At 48.6% G+C, this 26348-nt stretch overlaps 1 protein-coding gene across 1 annotated transcript in view; it reads right to left on the reverse strand.

Annotated features, from left to right (window-relative positions):
* Window positions 1-2871: 2871 nt before the first annotated feature.
* Window positions 2872-26348, reverse strand: part of trappc10 (trafficking protein particle complex subunit 10) — a 97533-nt gene continuing 74056 nt past the window's right edge. Inside the window, 9 exon segments of the mRNA XM_072262175.1 lie at window positions 2872-4749; window positions 6007-6201; window positions 12609-12786; window positions 13146-13313; window positions 16422-16548; window positions 17905-18005; window positions 24275-24388; window positions 24391-24512; window positions 26225-26347. Coding sequence (XP_072118276.1) covers window positions 4505-4749; window positions 6007-6201; window positions 12609-12786; window positions 13146-13313; window positions 16422-16548; window positions 17905-18005; window positions 24275-24388; window positions 24391-24512; window positions 26225-26347 — 1373 coding nt within the window. The 3' untranslated portion in view covers window positions 2872-4504.

Here is a 26348-nt window from a genome sequence, read left to right on the forward strand (position 1 = left end):
CTTGGAGGCGTTCTTGAAAAATCCAGCACCAACCTGATTTTCCTAAACTACCTGCATATTGAAACCCCCCCCCCCATGACTATTGTAACATTGCCCCTTTGACATGCATTTTCTTTGTCCCGTTATAACTTGTAGACCACATCCTTACTACTGTTTTGGGGTCAACTCCCATCAGAGTTTTTTTTCCCCTTGCAGTTCTGTGGCTCTATCCACAATGATTCACCATCTTCTGACTGCTATGTCACCTTTTTAATGATTTGATTTTTGTTTACCAACAGAGCAATGCCACCCCCTCTGCCTTCCTGCCTGTTCTTTCGATACAATGTGTATCCTCGGACATTAACCTCCCAGCTCTAAGCTTTCAGCCACGATTCAGTGATGCCTACAACATCTTACATACCAACCTGTAACTGTGGTACAAATTCATCTACCTTATTCCGTATACAGCACGCATTCAACTACAACACCTTCAGTCCTGTGTTCACCCTTTTCGATTTTGTCTTAGGAGGAGAATTAAGCTTTTTGGCCCAGTAAGCCTGCTCCACAATTCATCCATGGCTGATTTATTATCCCTCTCAATCCCATTCTCCTGTCTTCTCCCAGTAACCTTTGATACCTTGACTAATCAAGAAGCTATCAACCTCCACTTTAAGTTTACCCATTTGCTTGGCGTCCCCAGCCATCTGTGGCAATGAATTCCATAGATTGATTAAGCCTGAAACATCCTCTCCATAGACGCTGCCTGACCTGCTGAGTTCCTGCAGCACTTTGTGTCTGTTCTGGGTTTGCAGCAATGGCAGAATCCCTCGTGTGTATCATCTGGACTTCCTCTGTAAATGTCACACTCTATTCGACAGGTTTTCCCTGTTTACTGGCTTCACGTATTCCGCTCTGGGATGATCGTTCTGGACAACAGTACACGTGACAATAAATAAAGCAAATACCAATTCAACCACTAACTTCTCGCACTGTTACAGAACAGCAAACCAAAGAAAGACATGACACCACGGTCAGGTTTTCAGCATATTGATATAATGTTCACAGTTCAGTGAGCAAACATCATCAGACTTGTGATTAAGGAGGAAATATACAGGGGTCGATACTCTGAAGATCAGACGGTGCGCTGTCTGCACTGACTACCCTCTCGGTGAGCTGACAAACCACGTGCGTCGCTGCGTCGCACTCTCGGACTGACGGGGAAGGAGGGCAGTGGAGTGGAAGCTTCACAGCTCCTTGGCCAGCACATCACGGCAACCAAACAGCCTCAGGTCCCCACCACCCAAGCCTCAAACTTTATATTACTTTTCATAGACTTATATTTATATAATTAAATGTGGCTGATAAATTAGAATATGGTAAATAAATTAAAGTTAACCCAGTTAAACAGACCAAGCCCTGTTCACTGTTTGAATCCAAGGGATCAAGAAGGGAGAGAAGAGCCTCACTGTGGTCCCCCTGGGTCAGGTGGGACGATACAGCCGGGGGGGTCTGCACTCTCATGGGAAGTGGGGGGGGGGGGTCTGCACTCTCACGGGAAGTGGGGGGGGGTCTGCACTCTCAGGGGAAGTGGGGGGTCTGCACTCTCACAGGAAGGGGGGTCTGCACTCTCAGGGGAAGTGGGGGGTCTGCACTCTCACGGGAAGTGGGGGGGATCTGCACTCTCACGGGAAGTGTGGGGGGATCTGCACTCTCACGGGAAGTGGGGGGGATCTGCACTCTCACGGGAAGTGGGGGAGTCTGCACTCTCACGGGAAGTGGGGGGGGTCTGCACTCTCACGGGAACTGCGGGGTCTGCACTCTCACGGGAAGTGGGGGGGTCTGCACTCTCACGGGAAGTGGGGGGGGTCTGCACTCTCAGGGGAAGTGGGGGGGTATGCACTCTCACGGGAAGTGGGGGGTCTGCACTCTCACGGGAAGTGGGGGGTCTGCACTCTCACGGGAAGTGGGGGGGTCTGCACTCTTAGGGGAAGTAGGGGGGTCTGCACTCTCACGGGAAGTGGGGGGGTCTGCACTCTTAGGGGAAGTAGGGGGGTCTGCACTCTCACGGGAAGTGGGGGGGGTCTGCACTCTCAGGGGAAGTGGGGGGGTCTGCACTCTCACGGGAAGTGGGGGGTCTGCACTCTCACGGGAAGTGGGGGGTCTGCACTCTCACGGGAAGTGGGGGGTCTGCACTCTCACGGGAAGTGGGGGGTCTGCACTCTCACGGGAAGTGGGGGGTCTGCACTCTCACGGGAAGTGGGGGGGTCTGCACTCTTAGGGGAAGTAGGGGGGTCTACACTCTCAGGGGAAGTAGGGGGGTCTGCACTCTCACGGGAAGTGGGGGGGTCTGCACTCTCACGGGAAGTGGGGAGGATCTGCACTCTCACGGGAAGTGGGGGGGTCTGCACTCTCACGGGAAGTGGGGGGGTCTGCACTCTCAGGGAAAGTGGGGGGGGTCTGCATTCTCAGGGGAGGTGGGGGGGGTCTGCGCTCTCAGGAGAAGTGGGGGGGTCTGCGCTCTCAGGGGAAGTGGGGGGGTCTGCGCTCTCAGGGGAAGTGGGGGGATCTGCACTCTCACGGGAAGTGGGGGGGTCTGCACTCTCAGGGAAAGTGGGGGGGGGTCTGCACTCTCAGGGGAAGTGGGGTGTCTGCATTCTCACAGGAAGTGGGGGGTCTGCACTCTCAGGGGAAGTGGGGGGTCTGCACTCTCACGGGAAGTGGGGGGGTCTGCACTCTCACGGGAAGTGGGGGGTCTGCACTCTCAGGGGAAGTGGGGGGTCTGCACTCTCACGGGAAGTGGGGGGGTCTGCACTCTTAGGGGAAGTAGGGGGGTCTGCACTCTCGGGAAGTAGGGGGGTCTGCACTCTCACAGGAAGTGGGGGGGTCTGCACTCTCACGGGAAGTGGGGGGGTCTGCACTCTCAGGGGAAGTGGGGGGGTCTGCACTCTCACGGGAAGTGGGGGGGTCTGCACTCTCAGGGGAAGTAGGGGGGTCTGCACTCTCACGGGAAGTAGGGGGGTCTGCACTCTCACGGGAAGTGGGGAGGATCTGCGCACTCACGGGAAGTGGGGGGGATCTGCGCACTCACGGGAAGTGGGGGGGATCTGCGCACTCACGGGAAGTGGGGGGGATCTGCGCACTCACGGGAAGTGGGGGGGATCTGCGCACTCACGGGAAGTGGGGGGGATCTGCGCACTCACGGGAAGTGGGGAGGATCTGCACACTCACGGGAAGTGGGGGGGTCTGCACTCTCACGGGAAGTGGGGGGGGTCTGCACTCTCACGGGAAGTGGGGGGGGTCTGCACTCTCACGGGAAGTGGGGGGGGTCTGCACTCACGCGGGAGGTGGGGGGGTCTGCACTCTCACGGGAAGTGGGGGGGTCTGCACTCTCAGGGGAAGTGGAGGGTCTGCACTCTCACGGGAAGTGGGGGGGTCTGCACTCTCACGGGAAGTGGGGGGGTCTGCACTCTCACGGGAAGTGGGGAGGATCTGCACTCTCACGGGAAGTGGGGGGGTCTGCACTCTCACGGGAAGTGGGGGGGTCTGCATTCTCAGAGAAAGTGGGGGGGGTCTGCATTCTCAGGGGAAGTGGGGGGGGTCTGCGCTCTCAGGGGAAGTGGGGGGGGTCTGCGCTCTCAGGGGAAGTGGGGGGATCTGCGCTCTCACGGGAAGTGGGGGAATCTGCGCTCTCACGGGAAGTGGGGAGGATCTGCACACTCACGGGAAGTGGGGGGGTCTGCGCTCTCAGGGGAAGTGGGGGGATCTGCGCTCTCACGGGAAGTGGGGGGGTCTGCGCTCTCACGGGAAGTGGGGGGGTCTGCGCTCTCACGGGAAGTGGGGGGATCTGCGCTCTCACGGGCAGTGGGGGGATCTGCGTTCTCATGGGAAGTGGGGGGGGTCTGCACTCTCACGGGAAGTGGGGGTGTCTGCACTCTCACGGGAAGTGGGGGGGGGTCTGCACTCTCACGGGAACTGGGGGGGTCTGCACTCAGGGGAAGTGGGGGGGTCTGCACTCGGGAAGTGGGGGGCTCTGCACTCTCACGGGAAGTGGTGGGGTCTGCACTCTCACGGGAAGTGGGGGGGCTGCATCTCACGGGAAGTGGGGGGGGTCTGCACTCTCATGGGAGGTGGGGGGGGTCTGTACTCTCACGGGAAGTGGGGGGGGTCTGCACTCTCACGGGAAGTGGAGGGGGATCATGCAAGGAGACTGTACAGGTCTCGAGTGCAAGGACGTGCCTAGTTTGGGTAGATGCAAAGCTGAGCGTCTCCAGGTTTGGGCTGGGTTGGAATGGGGAGAGTTACACCACAGGAAATCAATTTCTGTGCACTGAAGTTCAATCAGAAATATTTTGGTGTGACGTTTACAAAGACCAAATATAATTACAACAACCCAGTACCGCTCCCAATATACAGATAGATTTACAGACTGAGGGGGCTGCTCGCACCAGCAGTAACGCCAGCGATCACAACCGTTGTCGCGGTGACGACACCCCAGGAAACGCAGGGGCTGTGCAAACCCTCGGCATCATGTAACGTTCACCTCCAGCATGTGATCGTCCTGGCAGGGGAGAACAAGGATCTGGCAGCAGGCACTGGCGTTAAAGACCTGCCCGGTGCAGAAGGGAAGAAGGCGAGGCATTGGCAGCCCTCTGTGTTCACCACTGCCTGAGGAGTGGGTGCTGCCTCGACTGCGCAGGCTGCTGCTCTCCACCTGCTCATCTGTGTTCTTGTCCAAGGACAAAGTGTCGTTCTCCATCCAGCTGTCAGCGGCTGCAATCCAGAAAACAAGATGGCTTCACCATCAGCACAGCGCTGAGTTACCGCGACATCTAAACCGTACCCCGGTGTTACACAGTGACAGACCCGTCCCCACCGGTACCGTACCCCGGTGTTACACGGCGACGGACTCGTCCCCACCGGTACCGTACCCCGGTGTTATACAGCGACAGATCTGTCCCCACCGGTACCGCACCCTGGTGTTACACAGCGACAGATCCGTCCCCACCGGTACCGCACCCTGGTGTTACACAGCGACAGATCCGTCCCCACCGGTACCGCACCCCCGTGTTACACAGCGACAGACCCGTCCCCACCGGTACCGTACCCCAGTGTTATACACTGACGGACCCGTCCCCACCGGTACCGTACCCTGGAGTAGTACAGCGAGCGACCCGTCCCTACCGGTACCGCACCCCGGTGTGATACAGTGACAGACCCGTCCCCACCGGTACCGTACCCCAGTGTTATACACTGACGGACCCGTCCCCACCGGTACCGTACCCCGGAGTAGTACAGCGAGCGACCCGTCCCTACCGGTACCGCACCCCGGTGTGATACAGTGACAGACCCGTCCCCACCGGTACCGTACCCTGGCTTTTATGTGTGGCTTAGCTACTCAGCCCGGCAGAACAATTTCTACTGAGAGGAGAAGGGGTAAAGTTGGGTTTTTTGCAGCTTAAAACTGGTCACTTCAGGCAGCCTGGGGTTTGTTTGCCATGGCTGGCATGTCATCTGGGAGAAGGAAAATTCTGATCTCAAACTTCTGCTTCCTTGCTGCTATACCCAGTCAAGGGGAAGGCTTCAGGAGTAAACGCAGAGGGAAAAATTTGGAGCTGGTTTGCCTCGGGGAGTGCCACATTGAGTTCAGCGCTGACTGGCAACTCCAGCGATGCCGCTGCTGCCGAACGGTATCGATCTCCGCTGTTGCTTTGGATGGAGAGGAGAAGCCTGCTACATGGGAACATCTCCATATCATCCTGCCCTGACCTGCATATCACGTAGATAGCTCCAATGCAATATCCATGGTTGACCCAAACAGATAGGCCTAATGGAGCGCTCTTAAATGTCGTCACCTCCCCTCAATCATTAAACCCCTTCCCCACTCTCCAACACTGGGTCTAGATCTCCACTTATCCAGATCCATCTGCCCTTCTCCACTCTCTGACACTGGGCCTAGGATCTCCCACTTACCCGCATCGACCTGCCCTTCCCGTCTCTCTGACACTGGGCCTGAGGATCTCCACTTACCCGTATCAACCTGCCCTGACGGACAGGCCTGGAAAGGAAGGTATTTGAAGAGTTTGATGTCCGGAAATGGCAGGAACCCGGCGAACAAAGGCATCACCTCCATGTGGACTTTGTGAGTGGCGCGGGCGGCCACTGGCATGGTAATAACCCCAGAACTCTTGCCACACACAGCCCAGTTACTGCTGTTGTCAACAACTGCAAGGAAAGGACAAAGTGGTGAAAGAAGAAAACTGCAGAGATCTTCCTCTGCAACTGGATCCTCAACACAGAGCATACTTCAACCAAGTACGTTAATGAAGACAAGGCAGAGGATGTGGTCTACAACCAAGTACATTAATGAAGACAAGGCAGTGGATATGGTCTACATGGACTTTAGTACAGTGCCCCACAGGGGAGGTTGGTCAAGAGGAGTCAGTCACTTGGCAATCAAGATGAGGCAGTAAACCGGATTAGACATTGGCTTCATGGGAGAAGCCACGGAGTGATGGTAGACACTTGCCTCTCTGACTGCAGGCTTGTGTACCATAGGGACTGGTGCTGGGTCTGTTGTTGTTTGTCATGTATATCAATGATCTGGATGAAAATATGGTAAACTGAATCATAGAAAACCTACAGCACAATACAGGCCCTTCGGCCTACAATGCTGTGCCGAACACGTACTTACTTCAGAAATTACCCAGGGTTACCCATAGCCCTCTATTTTACTAAGCTCCAAGTACCTGTCCAGGAGTCTCTTTAAAGACCCTATCATATCTGCCTCCACCACCGTCGCCAGCAGCCCACTCCACGCACTCACCACTCTCTGCATAAAAAAACTACCCCTGACATCTCCTCCGTACCTACTTCCAAGCACCTTAAAACTGTGCCCTCTCGTGCTAGCCATTTCAGCTCTGGGAAAGAGCCTCTGACTATCCACACGATCGATGCCTCTCATCATCTTATACACCTCTATCAGGTCACCTCTCATCCTCCGTCGCTCCAAGGAGAAAAGGCCAAGTTCACTCAACCTATTCTCATAAGGCATGCTCCCCGATACAGGCAACATCCTTGTAAATTTCCTCTGCACCCTTTCTATAGATTCCACGTCCTTCCTGTAGTGAGGTGATCAGAACTGAGCACAGTACTCCAAGTCTCAGCTTTTAAACTCAATCCCACAGTTGATGAAGGCCAATGCACCATATGCCTTCTTAACCACAGAGTCAACCTGCGCAGCTGCTTTGAGTGTCCTATGGACTCGGACCCCAAGATCCCTCTGATCCTCCACACTGCCAAGAGTCTTACCATTAACACCATATTTTGCCATATTTGAACTACCAAATTGAACCACCTCACACTTATCTGGGTTGAACTCCATCTGCGACTTCTCAGCCCAGTTTTGCATCCTATCAATGTCCCGCTGTAACCTCTGACAGCCCTCCACACTATCCACAACACCCCTAACCTTTGTGTCATCAGCAAATTTACTAACCCATTCCTCCACTTCTTTATAGAACCATAGAACCATAGAAACTACAGCACAGAAACAGGCCTTTTGGCCCTTCTTGGCTGTGCCAAACCATTTTCTGCCTAGTCCCACTGACCTGCACACGGACCATATCCCTCCATACACCTCCCATCCATGTATCTGTCCAATTTATTCTTAAATGTTAAAAAAGAACCTGCATTTACCAACTCGTCTGGCAGCTCATTCCATACTCCCACCACTCTCTGTGTGAAGAAGCCCCCCTCCAATGTTCCCTTTAAACTTTTCCCAACCTCACCCTTAACCCATGTCCTCTGGTTTTTTTCTCCCCTTGCCTCAGTGGAACAAGCCTGCTTGCATTCACTCTATCTATACCCATCATAAATTTATATACCTCTATCAAATCTCCCCTCATTCTTCTACGCTCCAGAGAATAAAGTTCTAACCTATTCAACCTTTCTCTGTAACTGAGTTTCTCAAGCCCCGGCAACATCCTTGTAAACCTTCTCTGCACTCTTTCAACCTTATTTATATCCTTCCTGTAATTTGACCAAAACTGAGCACAATACTCCAGATTCGGCCTCACCAATGCCTTATACAACCTCATCATAACATTCCAGCTCTTATACTCAATACTATGATTAATAAAGGCCAATGTACCAAAAGCTCTCTTTACGACTCTATCTACCTGTGACGCCACTTTTAGGGAATTTTGTATCTATATTCCCAGATCCCTCTGTTCCACTGCACTCCTCAGTGCCTTACCATTAACCCTGTATGTTCTACCTTGGTTTGTCCTTCCAACGTGCAATACCTCACACTTGTCTGTATTAAACTCCATCTGCCATTTTTCCAGCTGGTCCAAGTCCCTCTGCAGGCTCTGAAAACCTTCCTCACTGTCTACTACACCTCCAATCTTTGTATCATTGGCAAACTTGCTGATCCAATTTACCACATTATCATCCAGATCATTGATATAGATGACAAATAACAATGGATCCAGCACTGATCCCTGTGGCACACCACTAGTCACAGGCCTCCACTCGGAGAAGCAATTCTCTACTACCACTGAGCCAATGCCTAATCCAACTTACCACCTCTCCATGTATACCTAGCGACTGAATTTTCCTAACTAACGTCCTATGCGGGACATTGTCAAAAGCCTTACTGAAGTCCATGCAGACAATATCCACTGCCTTCCCTTCATCCACTTTCCTGGTAACCTCCTCGAAAAACTCCAATAGATTGGTCAAACATGACCTACCACGCACAAAGCCATGTTGACTCTCCCTAATAAGTCCCTGTCTATCCAAATGCTTGTAGATTCTGTCTCTTAGTACTCCCTCCAATAACTTACCTACTACCGACGTTAAACTTACTGGCCTATAATTTCCCAGATTACTTTTCGATCCTTTTTTAAACAACGGAACAACATGAGCCACTCTCCAATCCTCCGGCACCTCACCTGTAGACAGCGACATTTTAAATAATTCTGCCAGGGCCCCTGCAATTTCAACACTAGTCTCCTTCAAGGTCTGAAGAAACACCCTGTCAGGTCCCGGGGATTTATCCACTTTAATTTTCCTCAAGACAGCAAGGACCTCCTCCTTTTCGATCTGTACAGTTTCTATGATCTCACTACTTGTTTCCCTTAATTCCATAGACTTCATGCCAGTTTCCTTAGTAAATACAGACGCAATAAACCTATTTAAGATCTCCCCCATTTCCTTTGGTTCCACACATAGCCGACCACTCTGATCTTCAAGAGGACCAATTTTATCCCTTACAATCCTTTTGCTCTTAATATACCTGTAAAAGCTCTTTGGATTATCCTTCACTTTGACTGCCAAAGCAACCTCATGTCTTCTTTTAGCCCTCCTGATTTCTTTCTTAAGTATTTTCTTGCACTTCTTATACTCCTCAAGCACTTTATTTACTCCCTGCTTCCTATACATGTCATACAACTCCCTCTTCTTCTTTATCAGAGTTGCAATATCCCTTGAGAACCAAGGTTCCTTATTCCTATTCACTTTGCCTTTAATCCTAACAGGAACATACAAATTCTGCACTCTCAAAATTTCTCCTTTGAAGGCTTCCCACCTACTGATCACATCCTTGCCAGAGAACAACCTGTCCCAATCCACGCTTTTTAGATCCTTTCTCATTTCTTCAAATTTGGCCTTCTTCCAGTTCAGAACCTCAATCCTAGGACCAGATCTATCCTTGTCCATGATCAAATTGAAACTAATGATGTTATGATCACTGGAACCAAAGTGCTCCCCTAAACAGACTTCCGTCACTTGTCCTAACTCGTTTCCTAACAGGAGATCCAATCTTGCATCCCCTCTAGTTGGTCCCTCTATATATTGATTTAGAAAACTTTCCTGAACACATTTTACAAACTCTAAACCATCTAGACCCCTAACAGTATGGGAGTCCCAATCAATGTATGGAAAATTAAAATCCCCTACCACCACAACTTTATGTTTTCTGCAGTTGCCTGCTATCTCTCTGCAGATTTGCTCTTCCAATTCTCGTTGACTATTGGGTGGTCTGTAATACAATCCCACTAATGTGGCCATACCTTTCCTGTTTCTCAGCTCCACCCATAAGGACTCAGTAGACAAGCCCTCTAATCTGTCCTGCCTGAGCACTGCTGTAACATTTTCCCTGACAAGCAATGCTACTCCCCCACCTTTCATTCCTCTGTCTCGATCACATCTGAAACATCGGAACCCTGGAATATTAAGCTGCCAGTCCTGCCCCTCCTGTAACCAAGTTTCACTAATTGCTATAACATCATAATTCCACGTGTCAATCCACGCCCTCAACTCATACGCCTTCCCCGCAATACTCCTAGCATTGAAATATATACACCTCAGAAGATTTTTACCACCACTCACAACCTTTCTATTGGCGGATTTGCTTGAGCTTTTAACATTTATTTTCACTCCAGCCACACTGTCAGCTCTGGCACTCTGGTTCCCATCCCCCTGCAAATCTAGTTTAAAGCCTCCCCAACAGCATTAACAAACCTCCCTGAAAGGATATTGGTCCCCCTGTAGTTCAAGTGTAACCCGTCTCTCTTGTACAGGTCCCACCTGACCCAGAAGAGGTCCCAATTATCCTGAAATCTGAAACCCTGCTCCCTACACCAGTTCCTCAGCCACTTGTTCATCCTCCAGAGCATCCTATTCCTACCCTCACTGGCATGTAGCACAGGTAGCAATCCTGAGATTACCACCCTCGAGGTCCTACTTTATTCAGGTCATTTATAAAAATCATGAAGAGTAAGGGTCCCAGAACAGATCCCTGAGGCACTCCACTGGTCAACAACCTCCATGCAAAATATGACCTGTCTACAACCACTCTTTGCCTTCTGTGGGCAAGCCAGTTCTGGATCCACAAAGCGAGGTTCCCTTGGATCCCATGCCTCCTTACTTTCTCAATAAGCCTGGCATGGGGTACCTTATCAAATGCCTTGCTGAAATCCATATACAATACATCTACTGCTCTACCTTCATCAATGTGTTTAGTCATATCAACAAAAAAATTCAATCAGGCTCGTAAGGCACGACCTGCCTTTGACAAACCCATGCTGACTATTCCTAATCATATTACGCCTCTTCAAATGATCATAAATCCTGCCTCTCCGGATCTTCTCCATCAACTTACCAACCACTGAAGTAAGGCTCACTAGTCTATAATTTCCTGGTCGATCTTTACTCTCTTTCTTGAATAAGGGAACAACATCTGCAACCCTCGAATCCTCCAGAACCTCTCCTGACCCTATTGATAATGCAAAGATCATCGCCAGGGGCTCAGCAATCTCCTCCCTCACCTCCCACAGTAGCCTGGGGTACATCTCATCCGGTCCCGGCGACCTATCCAACTTGATGCTTTCTAAAAGCTCCAGCACATCCTCTTTCTTAATGTTTATATGCTCAAGCTTTCCAATCCGCAGATCAAATTTACGGATGCTTGGGGGTGCACTGGACAGTGAAGAAGATGCTCAAAGCTTGCAGTGGGATCTGGACCAGCTGGAAAAATGGGCTGAAAATGGCAGATGGAACTTAATGCAGACAAGTGCAAGGTGTTGCACTTCAGTTGGAGAAACCAGGGTAGGTCTTAAACAGTGAATGGTAGGGCACTGAAGAGTGTGGTAGAACAGAGGGATCTGGGAATACAGGTCCATAATTCCTTGAAAATGGCATCACAGGTAGATACGGTTGTAAAGAGAGCTTTTGGCACATTGGCCTTCATAAATCAATGTACTGAGTACAGGAGGTGGGATGTTTAAATCGAAGTTGTATAAAACATTGCTGAAGCCTAATTTGGAGTACAGTGTGCGGTTTTGGTCACCTACCTACAGGAAAAATGTAAGTAAGGTTGAAAGCGTGCAGAGAAAATTTACAAGCATGTTGCCAGAACTTGAGGATTTGAGTTATAAGGTTAGGACTAAACTTTTGTATGATAAAGATGAACTCTTGACCTCACAATCTACCTCACTGTGACCCTAAACCTTATTGTCTGCCTATATTGCATTTTCTCAATAACTGTAATACTTTATAGGTTAACCCACTTGAAAGGGTTAATGTATGAGGAGAGTTTGATAGCTCTGGGACTGTATTCGCAGGAATGAGGGGAAATCTCACTGAAACCTATCAAATATTGAAAGACCTAGACAGAGTATCCTAGACAGTGGAGGAGATGCTTCCTATAGTGGGACTCTGGGACCAGAGGGCACAGCCTCAGGATAGAGAGACATCCACTTAGAACTGGGATGAGCAGGAATTTCTTTCGCCTGAGGGAGGTGAATCTGTAGAATTCATTGTCACTGACAGCTGTGGAAGCCAAGTCCATAAGACCATAAGACAAAGGAGCAGAAGTCGGTCATTCGGCCCATCGAGTCTGCTCCGCTATTTTATCATGAGCTGTCATTGGATATATTTAAAGCAGAGATTAATGGGTTCTTGATTAGTCGGGTTATCAAAGGCTATGGGGAGAAGGCAGGAGAATGGGATTTTGGGGGATAATAAATCACTTGTGATGGAATGGTGGTGCAGACACGATGGGCCAGATGGCCTAATTCTTCTCCTATGTCTTCTGGTCTAAGTGGGAGTCCTGTGATGAGGCTTACCTTCATACATCAGCCTGGTACTACAGTAACCATCGGACTCGGAGAGAGCCTCATCTCTGTCCCCTTCGGTGAGTTCGGAGAGCCGGACGATCGATACCTCCAGACTGCACAGTGTCCCCATCTTACACATGTCCAACCCCAGAGGGGGCGAGATATCCACCTTCACATTGTACAGGGTCTGGGGCAGAGCACAGCGGGTTACGGTGCAGTAGGGACCAGAGGGGGGAGGGGTGAAACAAGAGGGTGGGGGAGAGGATGCAGAGGGGAGGGGGAGGGATTGCTGAGGGGCGGGGATGAGGATTGAAGGTAGAGGGTGCTGGGGAACAGGGTGATCTGGTGTAGCGCATAGACAGAGAGACAGGGACAATCCTTGTGCTTAGTAGGACAAGTGGCCCGGTGAGGACACGGGTACCCCAACGGTGGACTGTGTGTATATGTCCACACGTCCTCAGAGTTAGTGACCCAGCAAAGAGTGCCACCCCTCGGGAAGTTACCCCTTCGCCACCCTGACCGATTCGGGAGAGCACAGACACTTACGCAGAAATTGTCGAGCCGGAACTCGTAGGTGTAGGGTTTCATCGAGTCATGTTGCTGCCCGTCCAGCGGGCTGAAGTTCACACTGAACTGGGAGGACAGGCTGGGTGCCGGCTCCCCGTCCCACCGCAGCTCCCAGAGGAAGAACGTGGCCTGTCTGCTGTACACGTGCTGGGGGGGAGTCACAGGAATGGGTGAAGGTCAGGTTAACGTTCAAAGTAAATTGATTATCAAAGAACATATATGTTGCCATCTACAACCCTGGGATTGTATATGAGTGGGCACTCACAGTAAATAGAAAAAACACATTATACACAAGATGGACAAAGAATCAGACTGCAGAAGATAACAAACTGCACAAATACAAAAGAAATAAAGAATAATAATAAATAAATAAACAATAAATATTGAGAATATGAGATGAAGATCCTTGAAAGTGAGTCCACAGGTTGTGTGAACAGTTCAGCGATGGGGTGAGGTGAATGAAGTTATCCTCTCTGGTTCAAGACCCTGATGACTGAGGGGTAATAACTGTCCCTGAACCTGGTGGTGTGGGTCCTGAGGCTCCTGTACCTTCCCCCTGATGGTAACAGCAAGAAGAGAGCATGACCTGGGTGGTGAAGGTCACTGGTGATGGGTGCTGCTTTCCTGCAACAACGCTCCGTGTAGATGTGCTCAATGGTGGTGAGGGCTTTACCTGTGATGGACTGAGCCATGTCCACTACTTCCTGTAGGCTTTTCTGTTCAAAGTACGGAATGGATCAGCAGCACCCTCCCTCCTCCCCCCTCCCCCCACTGCACCGGACAACCCTAGAGACACAATCCCACTCTCCAATCTGCCCCTCAGCATCCCCCCCATCCCAGCCATGGCCCAGCGCACAGTGCTTCACAACCCTCCAGTCATAAAAACAGTAAAGCAATAGGCCCTTCTGCCCATCTAACCCATGTCGAACTATTAACCTGCCTCACCCCATTGATCCACACCTACACTATAGCCCTCCTACCCCTCCTACTAAACCTCCTCGGCACCTTCTCCAAATCCTCAACATCCTTCCTGTAAGGGGTGACCAGAACTAGATGCAAGTATGCAGAGTAGCCTAACCAGAGTTTTAGAAAACTGCAACATAACTTCCTGACTTTTCAACTCAGTGCCTCAACTATTACAGGCAATTGTGCCATATGACCTTAACTGTGTACTATCTCTTAACATTTGACTATTCCAGGTGCAACCCTTCACTTCTGGCCGGGTTAAACTTCATCTGCCATTTCTCTGCCCGTATCTGCAACTGACTGCTGTATTCTTTGCCAGTCTTCCATGCTATCCACAACATCACCAATCTTCATATCATCTGCAAATTTCTAACCCACCCACCTACATTTTCATCCAGGTCATTCATATACATCACAAACAGAGGTCCCAGTACAGATCCCTGCAGAACATCACTTATCACAGACTTGCAGCTAGAATAAGTCTCTTTGATCACCACCCTCCATCTTCTATAGGCAAGCCAGTTCTGAATCCAGACAGCCAATTCACCATGGATTCCATGCATCTTAATCTTCTGGGTGAACCTCCTCTTAAATGTTGCAATCAAGCACTTCCACTAGCAGCTCATTCCACATTCACACCACCCTGAATGAAGAAGTTCCCCCTCACGTTACACCATAAGACATAGGCCCATTTGGCCCATTGACTCTGCTCTGCCAGTCCATCAAGGCTGATTTATTACCCCTCTCAACCCCATTCTCCTGCCTTCTCCCATAACCTTTGTTGCCCTAACTTATCAAGAACCTATCAACCTCCGCTTTATATATACTCAATGACTTGGCCTCCACAGCCGTCTGTGGCAAAGACTTCCACAGATTTATTACTCTCTGAGTGAAGTTGTTCTCTCTCAGGTTCCCCTTAAATATTTCACCTTTCTCCTTTAAACCATGACTTCTGGTTGTAGTCCCACCCAACCTGAGTGGAAGAAGCTTGCTTGCATTTACCCTGTCTATGCCCCTCATCATTTTGTATACCTGTGGGGAAATGTTCCCTGGTCCCAGTCCAATCCTCCTCCCTGACACAGTGAAAAGACAAGTATTCAGGGTCAACTCGTCACTGGCTTATTTTGTCCCATTTACTGAGATACAGTGTATGCAATTGAGGTGGATCACTTTGCACAATTACATCCAAGATTCAAGATTGTTTAATGTCTTTTCCTGTATTGGAGAATGGAATCACTGTTACTCCAGATCCAAAGCAACACAAAAAATACACAATAAAGCAGTGAATATAACAAATAAATAAGGTAACTGAAGTACATAGATTGATAGTATGTCCATAAAGTGACACTAGATACAGGAGTGTCTGTACATAAGGTGACTCTGACAGGAAATGATTCCAGGAATGAAAGGGTTAATGAACAAGGAGTGTTTGACAGCTCTGGGCCTCTACTCACTGGAGTTTAGAAGAATGAGGGAGGAAATCTCATTGAAACCTATCAAATTCTGAAAGGCCTAAACAGGGGGGGACATGAAGAGGATGCTTCCAATAGAGGGGGAGTCTAGGACCAGAGGGCATAACCTCAGAATAGAGTGTCCCCTTCGAACAGACATGAGGTGGAATTTCTTAAGCCAAAGGATGATGAATCTGTTGGATTCATTGCCTCAGATGGCTGTGGAAGCCAAGACATTGTGTGAATTTAAAGCAGAGTTTGATAGGTTCTTGGTTAGTCACAGTGTCAAAGGAGAAGGCAGGAGAACGGGTTGAGAGGGATAGTAAATCAGCCACGATGGAATGGTGGAGCAGGCTCAATGGGCCAAATGGTCTAATTCTGCTCCTGTGTCTCATGGTCTTGTGTCAGTAATAAACCAGACGGCCGCAAACACAAAACTAATGGTCAGTCCATTTCAGGTCAGTGGTGTGGATACGGTTGCTGGGTAGAGTTACCAGCTGAGGAACTCTGTTGAATGTACCAACCAGGAGGATGCATTCAGACTGGGGTATGACACAGTGGGGTTATCACCCTCAGCCATGGAGGAAATCCGTTTGGCTGTGTTCAGGACATTTAAACATGAGCTTGACAATTATATTTGAACTTGATATCATCACTCCTGGGGAGTGGGAGAGGTTGGCACTGTCCGCTAACCGAGAAGGAGACCAGCAGGGAATGGGTGATCTTGGAGCAGAGCGTGGCAGATGCCCACCCCATAGGACGAGTGAGCCGATGTGATCAAAGCTAGTCAGTGATGGGCACAGGCGCGCGTGCACACTCTCCCTCCTTCCCTCCTTACCTGCTGCTTGGAGGAGTTGAGGGATACAAAGTCCAGGTGTGAACTGTTGGCCAGGTCCACCAACTGAGGATCAAACAACTGGAAACCCACCTCAGACAGGTTGTGAACACACACCTGTAGATACTTCCTGTGAGGGGGACGAGGGGGAAGGGGAGGGGGAGGCAGGGGAGGGACAGGAGGGAGGGAAAGGTGGGATGGGAGAGGAGGAAGGTGGAAGAGGAGGAGGACAGGAGAAGAGGGGAGGGGGAGGGAGAGTTTAAGAGAAAATAGTTCAGTGCACAGAACAGCACCTACAAGGGAGACAACAGGAACAGCAATCCATCATCGACATGAAAGCCAGCAGGGACAATGTGGTCCCTGTTCTGCAACACTCAGCCGATCAAGATAAAGATGAGCTTTATCTGTTACATGCACTGTGAAACAAAGAGTGAAACGCGCACTGTATGTCAAAGATCACCGCAGTCTGAAGATACACCAGGGGCAGCCGCATGTTTCACCGTGCTTCCAGCACCCACATAGCACGGTCACACTCACTGACCCTAATGTGTACATCTGGGGAATGGGGAATGGGGAATGTGGGAGGAAACCGTAGCATCTAGAGGAAAGCCACTCAGTTCATGGGGAGTACATACAATCCCCTTACAAACAGCAGTGGGAATTGAACCCGACTTGCTTGCGCTAAAGCACTGCGCTAACTGCTACACTAACGAGCTGCCCGCAACTCTCACGCTGTTATGAGGACAGATACAGTCGAGGCTCAGCCCAGTACTACAGCTCGCTGACAGCAGTACTGGGGAGGCTCAGTAGAATTGTAGAGGCGTGGGTGAATCAATCATCACCCAGATACAGCACCCACAGGGTCTAACGGTAACGGCATCCACTTGAAACTTTGCCAACCAGTCCAAGAAAATTATTATCAAAGTACTGATATGTCACCATATACAACCCTGAGATTCATTTTCTTTTAGGCATTCACAGTAAATACAAAGAAACAATAGAATCAGTGAAAACCTGGGTCGTGGGCTTTGATGTTATTGTCCCTGTTGTTTTCTGTGAGTGAGGAGGTCGAGGATTTGATGTTATTGTCCCTGTTTTTTTCTGTGAGTGAGGAGGTTGAGGATTTGAATTTGTTGCCCCTGTATTTTTCTGAGTGAGGAGGTTGAGGGTTTGATGTTATTGTCCCTTTTTTTTTCCTCTGTGAGTGGGGCATGGGGGCTTCTGGGGTCTGTGGGTTTTGTTTCTTTGTGCTGCGGGGGGGGAGAAGTTGAAGCTTTTTCTTTCAACAACTCCCATGGTCTTTCTGTATTTCATGGATAACAGGAGAAGACAAATATCAGAGTTGTATTGTACATGCATACTTTGACAATAAAAAGAGCCTTTAAACCTTTGAAAAAGACAAACACCCAATGTGGAATGCTGAGTCCCAATATTCCAATGAGAAGCAGACAGAAAAGAGAGAGATGTCACAGAGAAGCATTGTTACCTTCGTCCCGTCGACAGAAGCGAGTGGCTAGCACTGAAAGGTATGTTGAAGGTCAGAGCGATCAGCGTCGAGTAAATGGACCAGGGGCAGTCTATTGAAATCTGGAATCAAAACACACAAAGAACAAAAGCAGTTATCCATGTGCTCACTGCCCACTGCCTCCAAGTAGGCCCAGTGAAGGAAGATGAAGCACCCACCTCTCTCAGTGCCCGCTGACTGCACTCAGAGTCGCAGTGTGGAGTAATATCATCTCTCTCTCTCTCTCTCTCTCTCTCTCTCATGGACAATGGGCTGAGGTAAGGGAATAAGGTGGTGATACCTCTGATCAAGGGTACGTCCAATACATGATTACCAGAAGACCAAAATACATAGGAACATTCGGCCCGTTATGTCTGCTCTGCCATTCCATCATGGCTGACTTATTATCACTCCCTACCCCATTCTCCTGCCTTCTCCCTGTAACCCTTGTCGTCCTTACTCATCAAGACACTATCAACCTCTGCTTTAAATATACCAAATTATTTGGCCTCCACAGCCATCTGTTGCAATGAATTCCACAGATTCATCACACTCTGGCTAAGGAAACTCTTCCTCATCTCTGTTCTAAAGGGATATCCTTCTATTCCGAAGCTGTGCCCTCTGGTCTTAGACGCCCCCACTTAAGGAAACATCCTCTTCACATTCACTCTGTCGAGGCCTTTCAATGTTTGATAGGTTTCAATGAGATCCTTCATTCGTCTAAAAAAAATAAGGACCCTCTCGACCCGGCCTATTCTCTTGTCTCATTACTACCATCAAGGAGGTGGTACAGGAGCCGGAAGACACACACTCAATGTTTTAGGGACAGTCTCTGCCCCTCCACCATCAGATTTCTGAACGGTCCATGAACACTGTCTCACTATTGCTCCAGACCCGTTTATTTTTTATATTTCCTACTGTAGCTTGTGCTATTTTTTCATCAGGATTTTGAACGTCACCAGACTCTCACAAGTTTCTAGAAGTGCCATGGAGAGCATTCTAACTGGTTGCATCACCACCCGGGGTGGGGTGAGGGGTGAGGGATGAGGGAGAGGGGGTACTGCACAGGGTTGGAGAAAGCTGCAGAAAATTGTCAACTCAGCCAGCTCACAGGGCACTATCCTCCCAGCATCGGGAACTTTTCCAAAGGCAATGCCTCCAAAAGGCAACATCCATCATTAAGGACCCTCGTTACCCAGGACATGCCCTCTTCTCGTTGCTAACATCAGGGAGGAGGTACAGGAGCCTGAAGAGACACACTGAATGATTCAGGAACAGCTTCTTCCCCTCTGCTATCTGATTTCTGAATGGACATTGAACACATAATCACCACCTTACTATTTTTATTTCCCTCTCTTTTTCCACTTCTTACTTAATTTATTCTATATATACTTCTAATTGCAACTTATAGTTTGTTACTATGTATTGCAATGCACTGCTGCTGCAAAAAACACATTTCATGACGCATGCCGCTGATTTTAAACCTGATTCTGACGTAGCATGGACACTCGGACTAACAGGCTCAAAAACAATTTCTTTCCCCAGACAGTGAGGCTGATCGACACCCCCACTCACTGACATTACCCCCTCCCGCCCCCCCCACCACCACTACTTTATCATTTAGAATTCACCAAAATCCTCTGGACTCTGGGCAGGTCCCAGTGGATTGGAAGATGGTGAATGTCACGCTACTGTTCAAGAAAGGATGTAGGCAAAAGGCAGGTAACTATCAGCCAGTTAGTTTAAAATCTGCAGTTGGGAAAGTGCTCGAAGCTATTATTAAAAAAGAAATAGCGAGGCATCTGGAAAGAAATGGATCCATCAGACAGACACAGCATGGATTCAGCAAAGGTAGGTCCTGTTTGACAAGTTTACAGGAGTTCTTCGAGGATATAATGAATATAATAACGGACGTTATTTACTTGGATTTCCAGAAGGCGTTCGATAAGGTGTTGCATAAGAGATTTATTCATAAGATAAGGTTGCATAGAGTTGGGGTGATGTATTAGCATGGATAGAGGGTTGGTTAACCAATAGAAAGCAGAGAGTTGGGATACATGGGTGTTACTCAGTGGTGAGCGGTGTGCCACAGGGGTTGGTGCTGGGCCCACAACTGTTCACGATATACATTAACAATCTGGAAGAGGGGACCAAGTGTAGTGCATCTAAATTTGCTGATGACAGTAAACTGAGTGGAAAAGCAAATTGTGCAGAAGATACAGACAGTCTGCAGAGAGATATGGATGGGTTAAGTGAGTGGGCAAGGGTCTGGCAGATGGAGTACAATGTTGGTAAATGTGAGGTCATCTACTTTGGAAGGAAAAATAGAAGATGAGATTATTATTTAAATGGCAGAAAATTGCAGCATGCTGCTGTGCAGAGGGACTTGGGATTCCTTGTGCATGAATCACAAAAGGTTGGTTTGCAGGTGCAGCAGGCTATCAAGAAGGCAAATGGAATATTGTCCTTCATTGCCAGAGGGATTGAATTTAAGAGCAGGATGTTATGCTGCAACTGTACAGGGTACTGGTGAGGCCGCACCTGGAGTACGGCGTGCAGTTCTGGTCTCCTTACTTGAGGAAGGATATACTGACTTTGGAGGCGGTGCAGAGGAGGTTCACCAGGTTGATTCCAGAGATGAGGGGGTTAGACTATGAGGAGAGATTGAGTCACCTGGAACTGTACTCACTGGAATTCAGAAGGATGAGAGGAGATCTTATAGAAAGATATAAAATTATGAAAGGGATAGATAAGAGATGCAGGAAAGTTGTTTCCACTGGTAGGTGAGACTTAAACGAGGGGACATAGCCGCAAGATTCGGGAGAGTAAATTTAGGACAGAAATGAGGAGGAACTGCTTTTCCCAGAGGGTGGTGAACCTGTGGAATTCTCTGCCCGATGAAGCAGGGGAGGCTACCGCAGTAAATATATTTAAGTCAAGGTTGAATAGATTTTTGCCTAGTAGGGGAATTAAGGGTTATGAAGAAAAGGCAGGTAGGTGGAGGTGAGTCCATGGCCAGATCAGCCATGATCTTATGGAATGGTGCAGCAGGCTCAACAGGCCAGATGGCCGACTCCTGCTCCTATTTCTTATGTTCTTATGTTGCTGTCAGCCATCTTATGTACAGATATTCCTGTGTCACCTTGTGGACATACAATCAGTCGATGTACATAAGCTATTTTCTGTACTTATAGTTATTCTGTTTCTATTATTAGTGTGTTCTTTATCTGATTGTGTTTTTTGATCTTCATCAGATCCAGAGTAACAATTATTTTGTTCTCATTTACATTTCTGCACAGGAAATGACATTAAACAGTGTTGACTGTTGAATGCTGGAAGGCCATTTAAAGTGTAATATTAGCAAAGCAAACTGTGTTGTCAGAATACCTCCTGATGGAGCAGTTGTTGATGGAGTTAATCACCTCTGGGGAGAAGCAGTTTGACATTCAGTTGTTCCCCTCATTAAACCTCACAGTGAAATCTGTACATTGATGGTCCAACATTTCACCAAACTCCCCGTCTTTACAAAAGTCACAGTTTATCGTCTCCAACGGCAACCAGATTATTCAAGCCACACTGGTATTTAAATAAAGCATCGTATTCCGGTCTGGGAGGTAATATAAATAGGATCATTATAAAGGATGCACAGGGGCCGGTTTAATTTATTTAAATTAACCAACAAAGACTTCAGCAAATTTCAAACAAGGCACAGCAGCAGCTTTATTTCTTTAGGAGTTTGAGAAGAATTGGTATGTCACCAAACATACTTGCAAATTTCTGCAGGAGTACTGTGCCGAGCATTCTAACTGGTTGCATCACTGTCTAGGACGGAGGGGCCACTGCAGAGGATCAGAAAATGTTGCACAAAGTTGTAAACTCAGCCAGCTCCATCATGGGCACCAGCCTCATCTGCATCCAAGACATCTTCAAAAGATGATGCCTTAAAAAGGCAGCATCCATCATTTAGGACCCCCATCACCCAGGACGTGCCCTCTTCACATTACTACCATCAGGGAGGAGGTACAGGAGCCTGAAGCCATACGCTCAACGTTTCAAGAACAGCTTCTTCCCCTCCACCATCAGAGTTTGCGATGGACAATGAACCCACGAGCACTGCCTCACGATTTTTATCTCTCTTTGCCCTATATAGATTTTTCATACTTCTTATAGTAACAAAGTAATTTTTCATTAGGAGTTTGAGGAGATTTTGTAAGTCACCTGTGACGGGGTCCTGAATTACCCCTATGAACTGTGCTTTTGAAGAGGGGGAGAGAGAGGGGGAGAGAGAGGGGGAGAGAGAGGGGGAGAGAGAGGGGGAGAGAGAGGGGGAGAGAGAGGGGGAGAGAGAGGGGGAGAGAGAGGGGGAGAGAGAGGGGGAGAGAGAGGGGGAGAGAGACAAAGACTAACTGTTGGACTGTCACTTTAAGGCACGAGAAAGAACTGGCTAATTTTTGGATTTCTGCTGAGTTGAAGAGAAAGATGGCACTGAGCAGTTTGTAAGTTGCTATGGTGACCGAAGGTGGCGTTATTTGATGGACACTCGATGCTACGATTTTCTGGCAGCATGATGATACTTCCCAAGGACATTTGCCTGCTTGTGATTTTCTTACACAGAGAAGAGAAGGAGGAGTTATTTGAATGACAGCTGGTGCTCAGCACGGGAGGATAAAATAGGTCAGATGATAGACCTCAGACACATGTTTTGGACACTGAATGAGCTTTGTTGTGCCCGCAGAAAAAGTGGGTTTTTAGAGGATTGATCAGGCAGATCGATCAGTTGGCTCTTACAGTGAGAAAACGGATTGATCCGTGGGGAGTGTCCATGTGCCCAACCTTTGTCTTGGTTGATAGCTCCACCACAGAAAACTGGTCCCCTTTGTTGTGGTCACAGTCGGTGATGTTTAAAGGATTTTGGAGGACAATGAGAAGATCGAGGGGATCAGCTCACCTGAAGACTCAAATCTCTCCCTCTCTCTCTCTCCATCACTACTCAACTCAATACCATGAACTGAACTGAACTTTACTCATCATCGTAAGACTGTATCTTTTTACCGCTAGACTTAAAGAAGCTTGACTTTCATATATTTCCACACTTACTGATATACTTACTTATCTATATATAATCATTGCTAACCTGTTTGATTTATCTACATTTATATTACTGTATTGTGTAGTTACTAATAAATATCATTAGTTAATAGCAATACTGGACTCTAAAGTGTTTTCCATCTCTGCTGGTTCTTTATTCCCGTCACGGGGTATGTGACACACCAAAGACACTCACAATTTTCTACAGACGTACCATGGAGAGCATTCTAACTGGTTGCATCACCGTCTGGAATGGAGGGGTCACCGCACAGGATCAGAAAAGCTGCAGAAAGTTGTAAATTCAGCCAGCTCCATCATGGGCTCTAGCTTCACCAGTATCAAGGTCATCTTCAAAAGGTGATGCCTCAAAAGGTCAGCATCCATCATTACCGATCTCCATCACCCAGGACATGCCCTCTTCTCATTTCTGCCATCAGGGAGGAGCTACAGGAGCCTGAAGACACACACTCAACTTTTCAGGAATACTTCTTATTGTAACTGAGCATTTTGTGCATGTTGCTCCAAATTTCCAGCACCTGCAGTCTCTTGTGTGTCCATTAAAAGACTTTTAGACAAATACATAGATAGGAAAGGTTTAGAGAAGGAATTCACAACTTTTTTTTTTGCCATGGACCAAAACCATTAAGCAAGAGACCCGTGGACACCAGGTTGAGAACCCCTGGTTGAGAGTGGCATGGGCCAAACTGGAAGGCAAATGGTAGCAGCAGAGATGGGAATCTTTAGAATCAGATTTAATACCACTGGCCTGAAATTATTGTTATGCAACAGCAGTACAGTGCAATTCATAATGATAAAAACACAAATTACAAGATATATATAAATTAAAAAAGTAGAGCAAAAGGAAAAGAAATAGTGAGGTAGTGTTCATGGGTTCATTGTCCATTCAGAAATCTGATGGTAGAGGGACAAAAGCTCTTCCTGAAATGTTGAGTCTGTGCCTTCAGGCTCCTGTACCTCCTGCTGGACGGTGGTAATGAAAAGAGGGCATGCCCTGGGTGGTGAGGATCCTTAATGATGGATGTCACATTTTTGAGGCATCGCCTTTTGAAGATATCTTTGATGCTGGGGAGGCTCATGCCCATGATGGGTCATTGGGGACCTTAATGATGGATGCGGCTTTTGGTCGTCACGGACTAGTTGGGCCAAGAGTACTGTTTCTATGTCATGTGACTCTATCAGCAACACCACACATACGTTACTCGTATTAGTCTCCAGCCCCCACCACCACACCGTCTCACCACACCTTCTGGTCAATGGAGGTCATGCAAGGGGCTTCCGGCTTGCTTTTCTCGGGGCCTTTGTGGGTGGCCTTCAAGTCAGCGCTGGGTCTCTCTGCGTCCGGGGGCGTAGGCAGTGTGGGAGCATGTGGCAGATAACATGGAGGTCAAACTCAATGATGTGATAGGCAGGAGCCAAGGGCAGAGGAATGCTGCTGATCTTCCCAGACGACTGGATGGACAACGGAGTCTCAGAGAGCTTGTCTGTTTCAAAAAAAAGTGTTGTAAGTACATCTTGTAAAGAGAAGAGCTTGCAGTTAAGTACAAAATAGAGCTCCTGTGGTTAGTGCATGGTGTTATAGCACCAGCTGTAAAATCAGGGTTCAATTCCAGCCTCTGTCTGTAAGGAGTGTGTACATTCTCCCTGTGACTGTGTGAGATTTCTCTGGTTTCCTCCCAAAACCTACGTACAAGTTAGGGTTAGTGAGTTGTGGACATGCTACGTTGGTAGGGTGACAACTTGCTTGCTGCCCCAGTTCACCCTCAGACTGTGCTGGTGGTAGACACAAATGCTGATTATATAAAGCTCATTTTGATCTTTATCTCCTAGAGCTGGGACAGCACTGTGACATATAAAGCTCATTTGAAACTCAGAAAAAGAAAACCTACAGCACAATACAGGCCCTTCGGCCCACAATGCTGTGCCGAACATGTACTTACTTTAGAAATTACCTAGGGTTATCCATAGCCCTCTATTTTTCTAAGCTCCATGTACCTGTCCAGGAGTCTCTTAAAAGACCTTGTTGTATCTGCTTCCACCATCGTTGCTGGCAGCCCATTCCACACACTCACCACTCTCTGCGTAAAGAACTTACCCCTGACATCTCCTCTGTACCTACTCCCCAGCACCTTAAAACTGTGCCTTCTCATGTGACTCATTTCAACCCTGGGAAAAAGCCTCTGACTATCCACACAATCAATGCCTCTCGTCACCCTATACACTGATCTTTATCTCCTGGGCAGGGGCAGGGCAGCACTGCAAGTAGAACATATTCTGGTGTAGAAGAGTGACCCTTGTCTTATGAGGTTGGTGTGCACACAGTAGTTGACTTCTGATTACACCATCCAGGGTGCGGGAGTCTCTTCTACAGGGAGGCAAGTACAACAGCTATCGACCTTAATCCAGGTTCTTTCCCCACTCAATCTGTCTGACCCAAGGCAGTCGCAGCAGGCTGACAGAACAAAGTGACAAAGGCCTGGACTTTAGCATACAACAGGAAGCTGTTCACTGACCACACCCTACCCAACTGTCTGCTTCAGCATCAGCAATGGAGCCCTCATCATTCACCTTCTGCTGCATCCTCCACCCACGTTCACCTCCCAACAAATGCGGTCCATCTGGCAAGGATGCTGGCAGAGCCTTGCTGGAACACCTTCTAAAGATTGGTGTGGAGCGCTCTACCCACCCAGTCTGTGGTGAAGCTCTGTCTACACTGTCCCATCACACACTCCCAGGGCAGGGACAGTTAGATACAGAGTGAATCTCCCTCTACACTGTCCCATCACACACTCCCAGGGCAGGGACAGTTCGATACAGGGTGAAGCTCCCTCTACACTGTCCCATCAAACACTCCCAGAGCAGGGACAGTTAGACACAGAGTGAAGCTCCCTCTACACTGTCCCATCACACACTCCCAGGGCAGGGACAGTTAGATACAGAGTGAAGCTCCCTCTACACTGTCCCATCACACACTCACAGGATAGGGACAGTTAGACACGGAGTGAAGCTCCCTCTACACTGTCCCATCACACAGTCTCAGCATTGGGACACAATATATTTTTAATCCCTGTATCAGATACCAATAGCTCATGGCAATCGGTTTACACTCTGTCTGGCAGGATGGGCAGGACTGAACTGAGCTGGTCTGGATCTCTCTCCCAGAGCGGACCCGTGACACAGACCCTGCCCCACTCACCTCCACTGTCAGTGGACACAGATGCGGTGCTGCTTGCCGAATGCAGGATGGGCAGAGTGTCCGCAATGCTCAGTTGTAGTGAGTCTCCACCCTTCACCGCGTAATGCCCTGTCTGTATCGTAAA

This window comes from Mobula birostris, chromosome 6, assembly GCF_030028105.1.
Source record: "Mobula birostris isolate sMobBir1 chromosome 6, sMobBir1.hap1, whole genome shotgun sequence".
NCBI lineage: Eukaryota > Metazoa > Chordata > Chondrichthyes > Myliobatiformes > Myliobatidae > Mobula > Mobula birostris.